At 57.5% G+C, this 13,874-nt stretch overlaps 10 protein-coding genes across 10 annotated transcripts; all 10 read left to right on the top strand.

Moving 5' to 3' along the window:
• Positions 1-888: 888 nt before the first annotated feature.
• Positions 889-1,167, top strand: DQ04_01481160 (hypothetical protein; the record flags this gene model as incomplete). Its single annotated transcript, XM_009310797.1, has 1 exon — positions 889-1,167. One exon carries the CDS (start codon positions 889-891, stop codon positions 1,165-1,167), a length of 279 nt encoding a protein of 92 aa, XP_009309072.1.
• Positions 1,168-2,277: 1,110 nt separating this feature from the next.
• Positions 2,278-2,688, top strand: DQ04_01481150 (hypothetical protein; the record flags this gene model as incomplete). The annotated part of the gene is made up of 1 exon (XM_009310796.1): positions 2,278-2,688. One exon carries the CDS (start codon positions 2,278-2,280, stop codon positions 2,686-2,688), a length of 411 nt encoding a protein of 136 aa, XP_009309071.1.
• Positions 2,689-4,314: 1,626 nt separating this feature from the next.
• On the top strand, positions 4,315-4,818 carry DQ04_01481140 (hypothetical protein; the record flags this gene model as incomplete). The annotated part of the gene is made up of 1 exon (XM_009310795.1): positions 4,315-4,818. The coding sequence occupies one exon, from the start codon at positions 4,315-4,317 to the stop codon at positions 4,816-4,818; it is 504 nt and encodes a 167-aa protein (XP_009309070.1).
• Positions 4,819-4,947: 129 nt separating this feature from the next.
• On the top strand, positions 4,948-5,577 carry DQ04_01481130 (hypothetical protein; the record flags this gene model as incomplete). Its single annotated transcript, XM_009310794.1, has 1 exon — positions 4,948-5,577. The coding sequence occupies one exon, from the start codon at positions 4,948-4,950 to the stop codon at positions 5,575-5,577; it is 630 nt and encodes a 209-aa protein (XP_009309069.1).
• A 1,878-nt stretch (positions 5,578-7,455) lies between these two features.
• On the top strand, positions 7,456-7,752 carry DQ04_01481120 (hypothetical protein; the record flags this gene model as incomplete). The annotated part of the gene is made up of 1 exon (XM_009310793.1): positions 7,456-7,752. One exon carries the CDS (start codon positions 7,456-7,458, stop codon positions 7,750-7,752), a length of 297 nt encoding a protein of 98 aa, XP_009309068.1.
• A 300-nt stretch (positions 7,753-8,052) lies between these two features.
• Positions 8,053-8,430, top strand: DQ04_01481110 (hypothetical protein; the record flags this gene model as incomplete). The annotated part of the gene is made up of 1 exon (XM_009310792.1): positions 8,053-8,430. The coding sequence occupies one exon, from the start codon at positions 8,053-8,055 to the stop codon at positions 8,428-8,430; it is 378 nt and encodes a 125-aa protein (XP_009309067.1).
• Positions 8,431-8,496: 66 nt separating this feature from the next.
• On the top strand, positions 8,497-9,405 carry DQ04_01481100 (hypothetical protein; the record flags this gene model as incomplete). Its single annotated transcript, XM_009310791.1, has 1 exon — positions 8,497-9,405. The coding sequence occupies one exon, from the start codon at positions 8,497-8,499 to the stop codon at positions 9,403-9,405; it is 909 nt and encodes a 302-aa protein (XP_009309066.1).
• A 573-nt stretch (positions 9,406-9,978) lies between these two features.
• Positions 9,979-10,506, top strand: DQ04_01481090 (hypothetical protein; the record flags this gene model as incomplete). The annotated part of the gene is made up of 1 exon (XM_009310790.1): positions 9,979-10,506. The coding sequence occupies one exon, from the start codon at positions 9,979-9,981 to the stop codon at positions 10,504-10,506; it is 528 nt and encodes a 175-aa protein (XP_009309065.1).
• A 669-nt stretch (positions 10,507-11,175) lies between these two features.
• On the top strand, positions 11,176-12,009 carry DQ04_01481080 (hypothetical protein; the record flags this gene model as incomplete). The annotated part of the gene is made up of 1 exon (XM_009310789.1): positions 11,176-12,009. One exon carries the CDS (start codon positions 11,176-11,178, stop codon positions 12,007-12,009), a length of 834 nt encoding a protein of 277 aa, XP_009309064.1.
• Positions 12,010-13,247: 1,238 nt separating this feature from the next.
• On the top strand, positions 13,248-13,484 carry DQ04_01481070 (hypothetical protein; the record flags this gene model as incomplete). The annotated part of the gene is made up of 1 exon (XM_009310788.1): positions 13,248-13,484. The coding sequence occupies one exon, from the start codon at positions 13,248-13,250 to the stop codon at positions 13,482-13,484; it is 237 nt and encodes a 78-aa protein (XP_009309063.1).
• Positions 13,485-13,874: the final 390 nt, after the last annotated feature.

Below are 13,874 nucleotides of genomic sequence, written 5' to 3'. Positions count from 1 at the left end.
CTGGACGCGACGCCCATGATGCCGGCGCCCGCCTTGGCGAGGTTCGACACCGCGCCGAGGCCGCCGCCGACGACCTCCGACACCAGTGCGGAGGAACCGGTTGCGAGCCCCATCGCGAAGGCCTTGGGCGACGTGGAGAGGCCGGCGATAGGCTCTTGGAAGAACTTCATCGCACCGCTGCCCACACCCGACGCAAGTTTGATCGGCGCCCCCAGCAGCGGCAGCGAGGAGGCGTACTGGAAGAGGAGGCCGCTGATCTCGTGGCGGATCCCGTCGAGGTACACCTGCATCACCCACTGCAGCATCAGCGCAGCGCTGCTTGACCGCCTCTGCATGACAAGACCCGGCATAGACACCTGTACATCCTCGCATGAACGCACCATCATGGACACGAGCGCAGCCGTGCGTATCTGCATTTGCTCACGGATAAAGTCGCGGCCATCGTCGTCACGCTCGAACCACAGACGTACCACCAGGGGATTCACCACCATACGATCTACCATAACGCGTGTGCTCATCGTGCCTACATGCAGTGGGGCCATATCGGCCAGCTCCTCTTCAGTCGGAGCAGATTGCCGCATGGGCACCTCCTTAGTGAGTTGTGCCGAAAATTTCGTGAGGGCAATGAGAACATTGTCGGATATGCGAAGTGCCACAGGAACAACATCAAGGCGAACCTCATCCACGCACAGAAGAGCCTTGGCAGGCACAACAGTACGTTCCACGTACGCCGAGACGCACGGTCCATCTTCTTCGGCGCGAATCGCGACGAGGCACACCTCAAAGCGTGGTTTGATCTCAGTCTGGTTATCCACTTGGAAGTTCTTGACAGAGAACTCCACCACCTCCTTCAAGCCCTGTCTGTTAAAGTGTACACGCGTGTCGAGAATGGCAGCGAAGAGCACGTCCATGCTCGTCATCACGACGGAGACAGTGATAGTGGAAAGGTTCAGCACGACGTCGAGTGGGGTTGGTGGGGCTGTCCGGTACGTGCACAGTTGCCCCGCCAAATTGCTGGCAGTTTGCACAATTTCAATCACCTGCTGTCCAAATGGACCCAGACTGACTGTGTACTCCACACCCAGCGGATTGGAGGCTTCTTGCGCTGTCATACTTTGGCTGAAGTTGAAGTCTACAAACGCAGATGCGGGGCTTTCCTCCACATGACCCTTATCTCCGGTGGCTGCTGCAGGTTCTGTCTTTGTGGTGGTAGTACTCGCAGCTGTGGTTTTCGTCGTCGGTGGCGTTGTGGTGGTGCTGGTAGTTGCAGTAGTAGTGATGGGTGGGACGGTAATGCTGGGGTCCACGGTAGTGGTAGTCGTAGTAGCAGGAGCACCAGCTGTTGGTGGTGGTGGTGGTAGTGGTGGTGCAGCAGCCTCTTCAGCAAAACGAACACGTGTGCGGCTCGTGCGGTCGCGTGGATCCTTCACAAATGGGGTGATGCATCCAGGATTGGCCCGGACAAGCAGTCGCCCATACGAGTCATACAGTTCCAGCGTTTTGCACGTGCGGTTAAGGAGGAGGTATGGCGGCACAGCCGGATCCTGCAGCGTCACAAAGGTGTATGGGCCGTCAATGACTACAGAAGTCTCCACTATGATGTCGGACCCCTCAGTGTCCGCTGTACTGCTCAGCCCGTAGGCCACCATTGGTGTGCTGCTGACCTCCTCCAGGCTTATAGGGTCGCCATGCAGAGGGGCATTCTTCGCCTGCATCAAGAAGATGCTATACCCAACCTCCTCTCTGCACCTGACCATCGCAAACATCGGTGTGGCAGAGTTTGGCGGTGCCATCTGCGCCTGATCTGTGCGGCACACATACCGCCGTTCCCCCGTAAATGAGGCAGGGGAGGCAGGGGAGGCAGGGGAGGCAAAGGCGGAGATGCTGGTGTTAGAGAACGCAGTTGCAGCCTGTTTCCCCGGACTGGAAGCACCACCACCACCACCACCACTACTTTGCGCAGAAGCAGACTCAGCCAATGGCGATGGCAACGCCTGTGCGGCGTAGAGCGGCCGTGGGGTGCGGTTGACGAGTACCCAGCGTGGAACAATCGTCACGAATCGGGTGCCACACATGTCGAGTTGCACCAAGTAAACGAGGTGGAACACCATGTCGTTGTCACCACGCGATGGTGTGGGTTTTTTCGCCTCTAATGTAATCATGCCACGGTCCTGCACGTGAAATGGCACTGCAGACCCTTGCAGCTCACCAATGCCAACGTTCACAAAGAATTCTTTGGACTCCGCATCCATTGGTGCTGCAGCGTAGGCGCTCTGCATGTTCTTTGGCAGAAGCCTAAAGTTCGTCATCGTCCTCGATGTCAACTCCCCTGCAGCGTTACACTCCCACATATGTAGGTCTAGTGGGGTGAAGTTGACGATGGAGTACGGCGTGGTGAAGATAATCTTGTTGCCGACGCTCTGTGCGTTGACGCGCATCTCTGCTGTACCCTTCGTCCCGCCGAGAAGTTTAAGACGTGCAGTGTGGCGCGTGAGCCGCACGTTCTGTGGTGTGGTGAAGGCCGCGCCACCGCCCTGCGCATCCGCCTGCCGCACCTCGAGGTGGAAAGCAACGTCATTGAGGGTTGCCTCGCCGAGAATCACGTCGGTGCTTTTTGTCGGCTCTACTACTGCATTGTATAGCGGCTTCGACTGCTGCTGCTTCTGCTTCGACACGGCCTTTCCGTAGATGATGATAAAGAGGCTGTACGGGAGATAGTTGTGGATGCGGAACTGCGGCTCAATCGCGATGACGAAAACAGGCACGCCAGCACACATGCCCTCCTGCCGCTCCACCATTTTAACGACAAAGCGACTATTGCGTTTCTCACTGCCCAAGCAGACAAGTGTTGTGTAGGAACTGTTCAGAAGCGTACGCAGTGTCGGGGCATCGCGTGTATCCTCCGTCACTGCAGCTGCGTACTCCTCCCCGCCAGTGTTGCGCACTGGCCGCAGGTGCAGCTTCTCCTCGAGTGGGAATTGCGGCTGGAAAAAAAAGCGCTCCTGTGGGCCAACGGCTGGGTGCCCGCGAACAACCTCCATAAAGGAGCTCACATTGTTCTCGAAGCAAATGATCGTGTTGGTGGAGTGCAGAGGATAGCAGCGCAGTCGCACCACACGGTGAAGGTGGTTTGAGTGTTCACTGCGCGAGAGTTCCACTTTCACCTCAATCATGGCATCCGCGCCGCGCACAAACAACGGCGACCTGGCCCATTCAATCTTCACTCCGCTCGTGTTGCTGCCGTGGCGCCGCACCACGCCGAACCGCGCACTCGTTGTAAACTCCGATACGCCTCCACGCGGCTCCACCGTTCTGCCATCAATTTCGAGCGACTCAGTGAAAAAGTTCTCCACTACGAGAAAGGCATACACAACGTCGCCGCCCGCCTTTGGTGCTGTTGCTTCAACAGTAGACGTGCTCGCCCGTTGATCCACTGGCGGTAAGGCTGCCGCCCTTGTACCTCCCAGCGGGGACTTCTCTTCGCCACGGAGCAATCGTCTCATGTCCTTGCGGAATTTCTTGCGTAGTTGTGTCTGAAACGTCGTCGTGGGTGAGAAGTCGGCTGCAAGCTGTAATAGAAGCTTCACATTCTCCGGCGACAGCACATAGTCAAAGCGATTCACCCTCATCCAGAAGGACGAAGATGAGATGTTGCCCCCAATGGTTCCCTCAAACTTCTCTACCAACGGCTCCCACACTGCGGCGTTGTGGTTCAAATTACGCACCTGCAGCTTCAGCTGCACCTGGAACTCCTGTTCTGACGTTACCCAAGCTGTGACGCCGCTCGAGCTGTACAGCTGCAGCATCCCCCCATCATCGCCCAGCAGCACGAGGTCCACCAGCGGCATCTCAAACCGAATCTCCGTGGCGAGCAGCGCCCCACGGCCTGTGCAGCAGTGGTAGCACAGCACGCCTTGGCTATCCCCAGACTCGCCCACAAAAGCCTGTGCGGTGCCACAGCAACGACATTCTCCTGCTGTTGATACAATCATCAGCGGTCTAAGCTCTTCATTCTCGAGTTGTACCTGCGGCCCATACCGCTGAATTGACGTGTCCTCAGCGAAGGCCGTCATGAAGTCTTTGCCTAGCTCGACGAAGGAACGCAGGAGCGCCATGCGCAGACACATCTGCAGCTCGCTCAGTTTACCGGCAATACAGGCAGTTTCAGCGCCTGACAGACCAAACTCCAATGTCGTAGGCAGCAGTGTGTTTTCGTCGTGCTCGCCGGTGCACACGTTCGTGAAGCGCAATCTTGAGGCACGCTGTGTAAGGAGGCCATTTTCAACTTCATGGGAGTAGAGGAAATTTGCCGACATGGTCACCGTAACGCTGATCTCATCCACCTCCTCGGACATCACCTGCAAACTCATCTCGTGGCATTGGGCAGACACCGTCGTGTGGATTTCCTCCTCCATCTCAGTGGAAAATGGGGAAGCCGCTGTCGCTGTTGCTCCTGCTGTTCCTGCTGCAGGCGTCACAAAGGAAACAGAAAGTGGAGAGGCAAGCCCCGCCCCTTGCTGCAGCCTACTGTGGGCAGTGGGGGACAACAATGTGTTCTTGCCCGGCACTGTGGCGGTCGCGTCTGTGCTGGTCCTGCCACGCCTCCTCGGCTGTCTCGACGCCGCAACGAGTACGCCGTCGTGGTACACCCGCTTTTCCACCACGCAGGAGTCTGTCATAAAAAGCGCGGCGTTGAGGCCGAAGCTGGCGAAGGAGCTCACGGAGTACATGCCAGGAATCAAAATGGTACCATTCGTAATAGTCAGTTGGCAGTTGTCATCGAGAACAATCAGCGCACCAGGGGCTCCAGAGAGATAAAGTTTGTGCTGGTTCAGATCAAGCTTGTAGGAGCACTGTGTCTTGCTTGCCGTTATGAGAATATGAGTGCTGTCCAACAGCAGATCTGCGTCCAGCACATGCACAGCCGACACCAGCCTGCAGACAGGAATGGGCATCAACGGAACGCGCAGGACTTTGGCGCAAAATGGCCCATACAGCAATTCGCGTGTGTCCATCAGCATCAGCGGGGACAGTGCTACACGCATACACTCCAGCGTAACGTCCGTGTTCGTCTCTATCAACCGTGTGTTGGCATTTGCGTTGACTGACGATCTAGATGCGAGAACAGCTTTCCTTATGGTGAAGAAAGCAGGGTCCAAGACACCAGCGGCACCGAGGCGGTGCTGCAGTACAATCGCGTCTAGGTCAAGTGTGGTACTGGTGATACCCGAAGGCAACGATGAGTACTCTATGTTCAGCTGGTCGATGCCAATTTTGAAAATGCCATCGATATCCGCCTCTAAGCGCTGCATTGTCAATGCAAAAGTCGCTGAACTGTTGCTACCGCTGTTACCCCCGCCACCACCACCACCAATACTACCTGTCGTTGCCGCTAACGATACTTCACTCGCCCCCGTTGCCACCGTCAGCGCGTTCGTTGTGCTGGCAGCGGTTGTGGGAGCAGAAGCTCCGCCTATCTGCTGTGGGCCAGGTGAGGGGTTCAACGACCGCCTTTTCGCCGAAGTGCTCAAAGCGACATGCGTGGCGGCGCTGGCAGCCGTTATATTGGCCTCTTGATTGGCGACACTTGCAGCCTGGGATGTGGAAGATGCCTTTGCAGCTACACTCTCGGACTGAATAGTCAACAGGCTTGAGAACCTAAAAGCGCCAATCACATCCAGCAGGGAGTTCAGCTGATCCCGCGTCAGGTTTGCCGTAAGTATCGGGATAAGGAGTGTTACGCTCATCGCATCAGCACCTGGCGAACCACCACCAGCACCACCAGCAGCCGCAGCAGCAGGAACAGGAACAGTGATAGAAGAAGCAGCAGCATTATTGGCAGAAGGGTTGGGGCTTCTGATGGTTCGTGAGAGTTCAATTTCAATGTTCTTGGTGTGGCTAAAGGCGGAGGCTCCCAACACGTTTAACGACATGCGGCTAATGTGCAAGCTGAATACTTCAGTAAGGCTATCACTCTGTGATGTTGCTGCTTCCCCATTGGAGCCGCGGAGTTTATTCCTCACGAGAAAGTCACCCGGAAGCACCTCAATCCGATTAGAAGACGTGGCAGAGTCAACCAGCGTGATAGACGGACGATCGAGCGTCACCTCCACCTGTGTCAGCTCCTGTCGCTCCTGCATCGTCTGTGCTGTCTTGTCAGCAACGTAGTCATACGCCTTCTCGCGGTTAACATCAGAGATGTGTTCCTTCACGTCTGATAAGACATGCGCAATGGTGGTCGCTACTTCTGGCACTAGCATGAGCGCGAGGGAGGAGATGCGGCAACGCAACTCCTGTGTGTACGACGGCATTCTGCAGCTGTCCCCATTGTTGTTGTTGTCGTCGATGTCATCGTCTCTTTGACCACCAATTGTCTTTGGCGGCATCGACACGAAATAAAACTGAATAACACTTGTTGATAACTGCCCCGTTGAATCTGTCACTCTATTGCACAGCGGCCGCACAATGTCGGGGTATCGCGTGTTAGGGGAGAAGACGTCTCGGACAGTGATCCAGCCCACAGATGCGGTGAGTGTGCTCGAAGCATCAGCGCACGAGCGCCAATCTACCATGGAGTTCTCAAACTCAGCAACAAACAAATCGTGACTGCCCTGCACCGCCACCACGTGGCAGCGATTGAGTGAGACACTAATGCGGCATGTGATGCCTGTCGCAGCATGCGCAGTAGTATGATCCGCAGCAACAACAGCAGGAACAGGAGCAACTATAGTGATGGTGCCATCATCATTTGCCTTCTCCCTGGTTCTAGACGGTGGTGTTGATGTGGTGGCAGTACTGTTTGGTAACGGTGGTGGGAACTGCACAGAGAGAAGCAAATTGAGGAGACTCCCCAGAGCCTTCGGGATGAGCATGAAGTTCATGTCCACCAGCGCCACGTCTGTGGTCTTCTCAGCACTTATTCTGCGGACAGTGACTGTCTTGTCGCCGAGGGATTGCACCAGCTTACGGTTGGTAAAGTGCTCCATCATACTGAGGGATTGTATTGTCATGGTTACATCTCCACTCGGCAACACCTCTACACTCAGCCCACTAAGCGAGGCGGTATGCATGTTGATGCCAACAACATCGTACAGAGCAAGAACAGCTCCTTCCACCTTAAATCTTATTGTCCGCAGAGTGGTTGTATTCACGACGTCTTCAGGCTGCCGTTTTTGGTCTTTCTGATCTTGAGGGAGCGGGTGCGTGGTTGCTGTTGCTTCTTCTAGGGGTGTTGCTGTTGTTATCATATCCGTCGTCGCCGTCACCTCTGTTGTGACTTCCTCTCTCACCGCAGCGCTGTGCTCAACGGGCAACAGCAGGTTGCGCTGCAGAACCCACAACAGCTTCTCCACTTCGGCCGGGTGCAGCAGGGCGGTTGTCTTGTCCACCACAACTGACACATCCTCCGTCTTGTCCTTCAACGTGTACGTCATACGCAGGGCGGACTTCTCCAGCATGTCGGGAATGGCGAAGTCCGTCACCTTCATCACAGCAACGCAGCTGCCGTGGCGCTTGTCCAAATGCACCGTCGACCGCATCACCCCAAGCCGCGCCTCAATGTTCCGCGACTTGTTTGAGAGCTCCTGTGCGTCGCCGGCGAGGATGATGCGCGGTAGCCGCCACAGCAGGTGCAGCGAGAAGGTGCCGTTGTCCACCATCTTTCCCGCCGCGCGTGTGAGCCACTCGCGACGCTCTCGCATGACGCCCAGGTTGGAGATCTTTGCGATGGGCTGCTCGGGGCCGGTGCAGTAATCCACCAGCGAGGTGATGAGCGGCATTGTGCAGAGCGCAGCGAGCGGGCCGAGGGCGAGCGTCACCCGCTGCCGCTCCGCCGTAGTGTCGAAGCTGCCGCAGACAGTCAGAATGTCACCCGCTGTTGTCGATGCTGCTGGCATCGCAACGGGACCGCAGATGACTTGCGCGTTGTCGGCGCCAGGACACAGCGGCTCATCCTCCACCAGCACGTCGTTGGTGTCGGGTTGTTTAAAGAGAATACGCTCGCCTGTGGCACAGTGACGCACCACGAGGTCCTGCATCCGCACCGTCACGCTGATGGTGCTTGAGAGCGAAATGACGTCGACGAGCAGTGAAGTGATGTCTGCTTCAATGAACTCCTCACGCAAGGTAGTCAAGAACGGCACGTTGACTGTCCGCGTCGACACAAGGCAGCGGAAGTGCTTTGCGCCAGCCGCTGCACTGCTCTCCACTGGTGGTGTTTCTGTGGCTGCTGAGGGTGGCGGTGTTGCCAGCAGTGGCGCCAGCCCCCCCATGACAGCCTCGTTGCACACGAAGTCATACACTGCGAGCCACTGGTCCGAGATGGCGAAGCGCTCGAGTGTGAAGTCAGTGACGAGTGTCAGGACCTCCAGCAGCTCCATCTTGGTGACGGCGGGCTGCTGCTCCACGCTTGACACCTCGCTCTCGGCGTAGTCACACGCCATGTTCCCTGTGACCCCCGTCGCCATCGTCTCCCGCATGCCGAAGCTTTTCTGCAGGATGTCGCGCGTCGTGAGGATTTTGCGCAACTCCACGCGGCTCGCCCCACACACCATCATCGTGGCGCGGTGCGTTTCCTCGTGGACGTCGTGCAGCTCGAAGCGCTCCCACCGCACACTTACATCATTGACGGGCACGGCCACATGGAAGGCGAACGCGTTGCCCTCCACACGGAACCGCGCACCGCCACTCGCCTCATCGAGCAGCGACACGCACACATTGGCCGCTCGCCAGGCGACATGCACCACACGTCCCGCGTTCGCCTTTGACGCCTCCGCCACGTCACAAATTTCACTACAACCCCCAGCACCGTTGCCGCCGCCGCCGTCGCCGCCGCTAACAACAACGACGAAAGCAGCAGCAGCTGCAGCAGCTGTGGTGGTAATAGTAGGCGAAGTGTTTTCTGTTGTGACAGGTGTGGTGGAAACCGGCGAGGCTGGTGGTGGTGGTGGTGTTGGCAGACGCGACAAGTTGCCGCTCGCCAGCCGGCAGAGCTCGACAAGATCGCTCTCCGCAATGTTCAGCGCAATGTCATCGCCGCGCAGCTCAACGCGCAGCGGCTCTTCTGAGAGTGGGTCGAGTGGGCTCTTCACCGATACGTCAAGCATCGTCGTTGGCATCAGTACGTGCGGCGGCACAGGCTCTCCTTCTGGCCCTGGCAAACACTCCCGCAACAGGCGAATCTCGCGCAGGGAGATGTTCATTGTTTGCTGCCCCTCCGCCGAAAGCAGGCTGCTCTGCAGGGCGACGTGCTCGACGGACACCTGGAAGTCCTCACTGCAGCTGTCGCTGCTCCCACGGGCGTCTATGGGGAGGAAGAAGACTAAATCACGTGCATACACGCGTAGACTTGTCAGCAGTGTTGGTGGATGCATTGTGGGCGGTGATACCACCAAACGACCATCGTAGCGCGGCCGGCTTGCCAGCGTCGCCACATTTGCAAAGAGGCCACTGGTGAAGTACTGCATCACTGTCATGATGCTATGTACGTCAAGTAATACCGCACTGGAGCTTATTTCAACTTCCACGAAACGCGAAAAGCGCAACTCTGCTGCATTCGCCAAATATCGCTTGCCGTTCCCGTCCGCTTCGAAGATGGGCATTACTGGACGGCTCGTACGGTACGCAAAGGTAGCATGTTTTCGTGGATCGTGTTGTGCCTGTTGCTCTTGTGCTTGGTGTTGGCACTTATCCACGGTGGTATCTGCTGCAATCAAGGCTGTGGCGGAGGCACTCCGTGTTGGCGGCACAGTGGGCTGCGCAGGCGGCTCTCTGTACTGCAGCACAACACGATTCGCAGGAGAGACGTCGTGCGCATCGGAGAGCGAGAACGTCACCTGCTGCACGCCGCCGCTCAACTCTAGCGTGACGCGGTTCTTCTTTAGTGAGAGCTCCACCTCAGAGAAGGAGAGGTAGGCAAACAAGTAGTCCTCTTGGGTGCCCTTGCGACGGTCCATCAGCTCCATCGTCGCGGTACCGGCGATGCGGAGCGACAGTTGCGCCACGTGTGTGTCCTGTGTAGCACAGAGCTCCTCGACCAGCTTAATCTGCTGCGCCTGCTCGTACATAGCGCGGAACGGGGTGTTCTTCGCCGGTGCCGTACCGCCCGTGAGGCGCCGTAGCACAGGTGACGCCACGACCTCCTCCATTGGCACGACATCTGGGGCTGTTGTGATGAGATTTGTGATGTCCATGACCGTTTCGAGTAACTGCATGCACGGCGTGCCGAAGCGGAACTTCAGGGACGGCTCCAGCACCACCTCCACCTGTGCTGCGCTGTCTGGCGCCGTCTGCAAATCGCAGCGTATCATCGTGGCGCTGAGGATGAGGTTGTCCGGCTCCCTTGCATCGCGACAGTACGGGTGCTCGAGCATCATCGTCACCCGCGTTTGCACTGCACGCATGTGCAGCGTTACCACGGCGGTACGGAACGCCAACGTGAAGCGTGGCGTCGGCAGCGGCTGTTGTGTCGCTGGGTCGTCCTCGAATATGACGATACCGAGCTCCTGAACCGTCATATGCAGCCGCACATACGGCATGTCCTCCCGCGCCTTCGCTCCGAGTGTAGTCGAGGCGGGAGTCGGCACGTCCGAGTCTGACTCCGCAACCTTGCGGCTGCGCATCAGTGAAGCGGAGGGGCACGATAGCACGTACTGCCCATCAACAGCACTGACGGCGAGCGACGATGTCACCTCACAGCTGCGTTGTGTGCCATCCAACGATGGCGCCAGCTGATCATCGTTGTAGCACGTGTCATTGGCGTGGAGGTACAAGAGCCAGCTCTCCATCATGCTGGAAAGCATGTACGCCTGACTGACGGAGCAGACCATACGCAGTGATGGCACCTCCATCCGCACAATGAGCCACTCACGGTTTTCACTGCTGTCGTCGATGCGCTGCAGCACTGCCGCAGAAAAAGCAACCTCTGGGACTAGCATGAATCCCGTACCAGGCTTCTCAAGTGCCATTTGAACAGGGGCGAGCTCCACGTAAAAGTTTGAAAACGTCGCATTACTCGAGTAATATAGCAACTCTTCATTCGCATCGCTGGTCTGCGTTGTCGCAAGTCGGTTCTCCTTCTCTGTCTCGGTGAGAGGCTTGGAGTCGAACTTGACGTGTCCGAGCGAGACCGCCAATGCTGGCTCCTCTAGCGATCCACGAAGTGTCTTGGGCAGAATAATGTGCGGTGCAGTAGCATCCACGCTGATTTTAATGCTCTTGGAGCGGGCCATGGCGAGGCGCAGTTCACTCGACGCGGCTTGTCCCACGGAGGCAGCAAGCGACTTCGTTCTGTCAACAATAGCGGCGAGGTCGATGCCTTTCGGGAACTCAAAGAATCGGGCGAGGCTGTTGACTGTTGGTGGGTCTGCCACGACGCGGAGGGGCAGCAGACGGAGGTCCATCACGAAGTTGAGATGCGTGTCCTCCAGCAATTGCTCCACTGGGTTGAATGCGGCGCTGCACTCCAGCAGCGGGGCGCCACATGATGACAAGCGCCGTTGTACGGTGGTCGAACCACTTCCACCGATGCTGTCATCCGTTGACTGTGCAACTGCGAGGCCTTCGACGAGTGTCGGCAGCCTCGCAAGCATCACGTCGTCCTGCACCGGGTTCGACAGCGTCAGGTTGTCTGTGACGAAGTGTAGCTGCACGGATGTTGGTGCATTGAACTTCTTGAGTCGTGCCCCAACATTATGTAACATGAGTACGACGTTCTCTTCCTTTGACAGGTTGACACGCATGCTCAGCATCGGGAGGTCGAACTGCGCGTCAAACCAACAGTACGAGTTGGGCAGCTTTGACACCTCCATGATGGTCGTGCTTGTCTCGTCGGGGTTGTTCGGGTCGATGCCGTATGACCGTTCGAGCTCTTCAAAGGCGAGTTCCTCCTCTTCTGTTTCCTGCGGGGTCCGCTGGCCGCGACGAAACCATGAGAACCAGCCGGTGTTCTTCGTGTCGGCATTCGCCTGCGCCTCCGCTTTCTTGGCCTCGTTGTCCTTGCGCTTCAGTTGAATCGCGTTGGCGATCTGCGTGTAGACATACTTGCGGCCCGCAATCATGTCTGAGACTGTCATGAACCTAGTGATGAAGCGGTAGGCGCGCAGCTTCTCTGGCGACATCTCTGCCTTGCGCACGACATCCCTGTAGAGCACGTGGTAGTCGACGATGCACACCTCCGAGATGCGCTGGAGCAGCAACTCACGCCGTGGGGCACCCGCGACGGCCCGCACTGCGTTGATGGCGTAGCGCCACCACACCGCAGCGTGGCCAATGACGGGCACACGCGGCCGCCGCGACAGCACCTCCGTCAGCCCTGTCCAGTTGCTCAGCACTGACACCGTGCGCATGAGCGACACGTACTGAGCGCGGTTGAGTCTTGCCACGACACAGTGAAGCTTCATACGCAGCGCCAGGTATGGCTCGTGCAGAAGCGTGTGCACGAACTCCTTCAGCACCAGGTGCGCGTCGACACACCCCTTGACGGGGCCAAGCACAGTGGACATCTCCACATCGCCGGCATCCACGCGGCCCCGCATTGCCGCATACCACCGCGAGGGGTCAGTCACGTTGGAGATGTAATACTCGCGTGGCTGCATCTCGTAGCGCATCGGGTCGTCGCAGTAGAACTGTAAGCCCTCGAACTCCATTCGCTTCGGTATGCGCTGCAGCCCAGACGGGTCGATGAACTTTGCCTCACCGGTGGCACTGTCAACGGTCAGCAGCTGCACACCACCGAGAATGGCGCCCATCACTGTCTTGGTGGACTCATCCTCGTAGCGCACGTGCACGCTCCGCACCTTCACGACGATATTGTTGATGATAAGCTCGCCGAGGCGGGAGAAGTAGCCTCTCTTCTCACCCGCACCATATGGCGACGCTGAGGCGGAAGCTGTTAGCGACGCCGTTGGTAAATCTGCGGCATTACTTGTAGATCCCCCAGCACCACTATTATTATTATTGTTGTTGTTGTTGCTACTGGTGGTGGTAGCGGTGGCGGCGGCTGCCACTTCCTTCGCACGTCTTCGCTCCGCCTCGAATAGTTCCAACTCAGACTCCTTGTACGCTGCCTGCGCGTCGAGTTTCGCGGCCTTGCTCAGCACGATGCCACGACTCTCCGTGTTGCCGCGCACACAAATAAACAGCTCATCGATTTCCATCACAACCGGCTTTGAGCGCAGATTGCGGAACGGGATCACAATGTTCACCTTTTTGCATATGCCGCGTTGAAGCGTCAGCGGCAGGCGTCTCGCATGACGCGCCGGTGCTGCCGCGGCTTCTCCATCGCCGCCACCTGTTGTCGAGGACTCTGGCGAGGCAACAGCGCTGCCATCGCCGCCTCCGTCGCCCTGCAGCAACGCGTCCAGCACGCTTGGCTTCAGGACAAGATCGTGCATGGCCACCTTGCCGCTCCAGAGATCAACGTTGAGCTGCTTCGCATCGACGTTCTCCGCGTACTTGGAAATGTGCGGCACAAGTATGGCGCTTAAGTACTTCTCAAGCATCCTGCAGTAAGGAGCAGGGGAATGGTGCTAGCCGCTTCGATCGTTCAGAGCCCACGCACGCTGAGAGAAACACACGTGTGCCCACTGTTGAAAGCTTTCAGAGGGCTGCTTTTTTTTTTTTTTTTACCTTTGTGCTCTCGTGTGTTTTCCGTTTGTCTCTTTTTTTTTTCTGCTTTGTTCCCCTTGCCGTGTCTTCCCACAGCTCGTCTTGCCACTGTTGATGCCGCCGCCACTAACACTACTGCTGCCGCTGGTGTTACTCTTGGATATGTAATATGAATATGCGCGGACCGACACGTTCGCACACGGACGCAAGCTACTCACACACGGTCAGCAGTCGCCTCTTTGTCTCTGTGCCTCTCTCCCTCTCTCTCT

This window comes from Trypanosoma grayi, assembly GCF_000691245.1.
Source record: "Trypanosoma grayi strain ANR4 Tgr_148_V1, whole genome shotgun sequence".
Taxonomy (NCBI): Eukaryota; Euglenozoa; class Kinetoplastea; order Trypanosomatida; family Trypanosomatidae; genus Trypanosoma; species Trypanosoma grayi.
The sequence above is the reverse complement of the archived record's forward strand: the minus strand, read 5'-3'. Positions and strand labels throughout refer to the sequence as shown.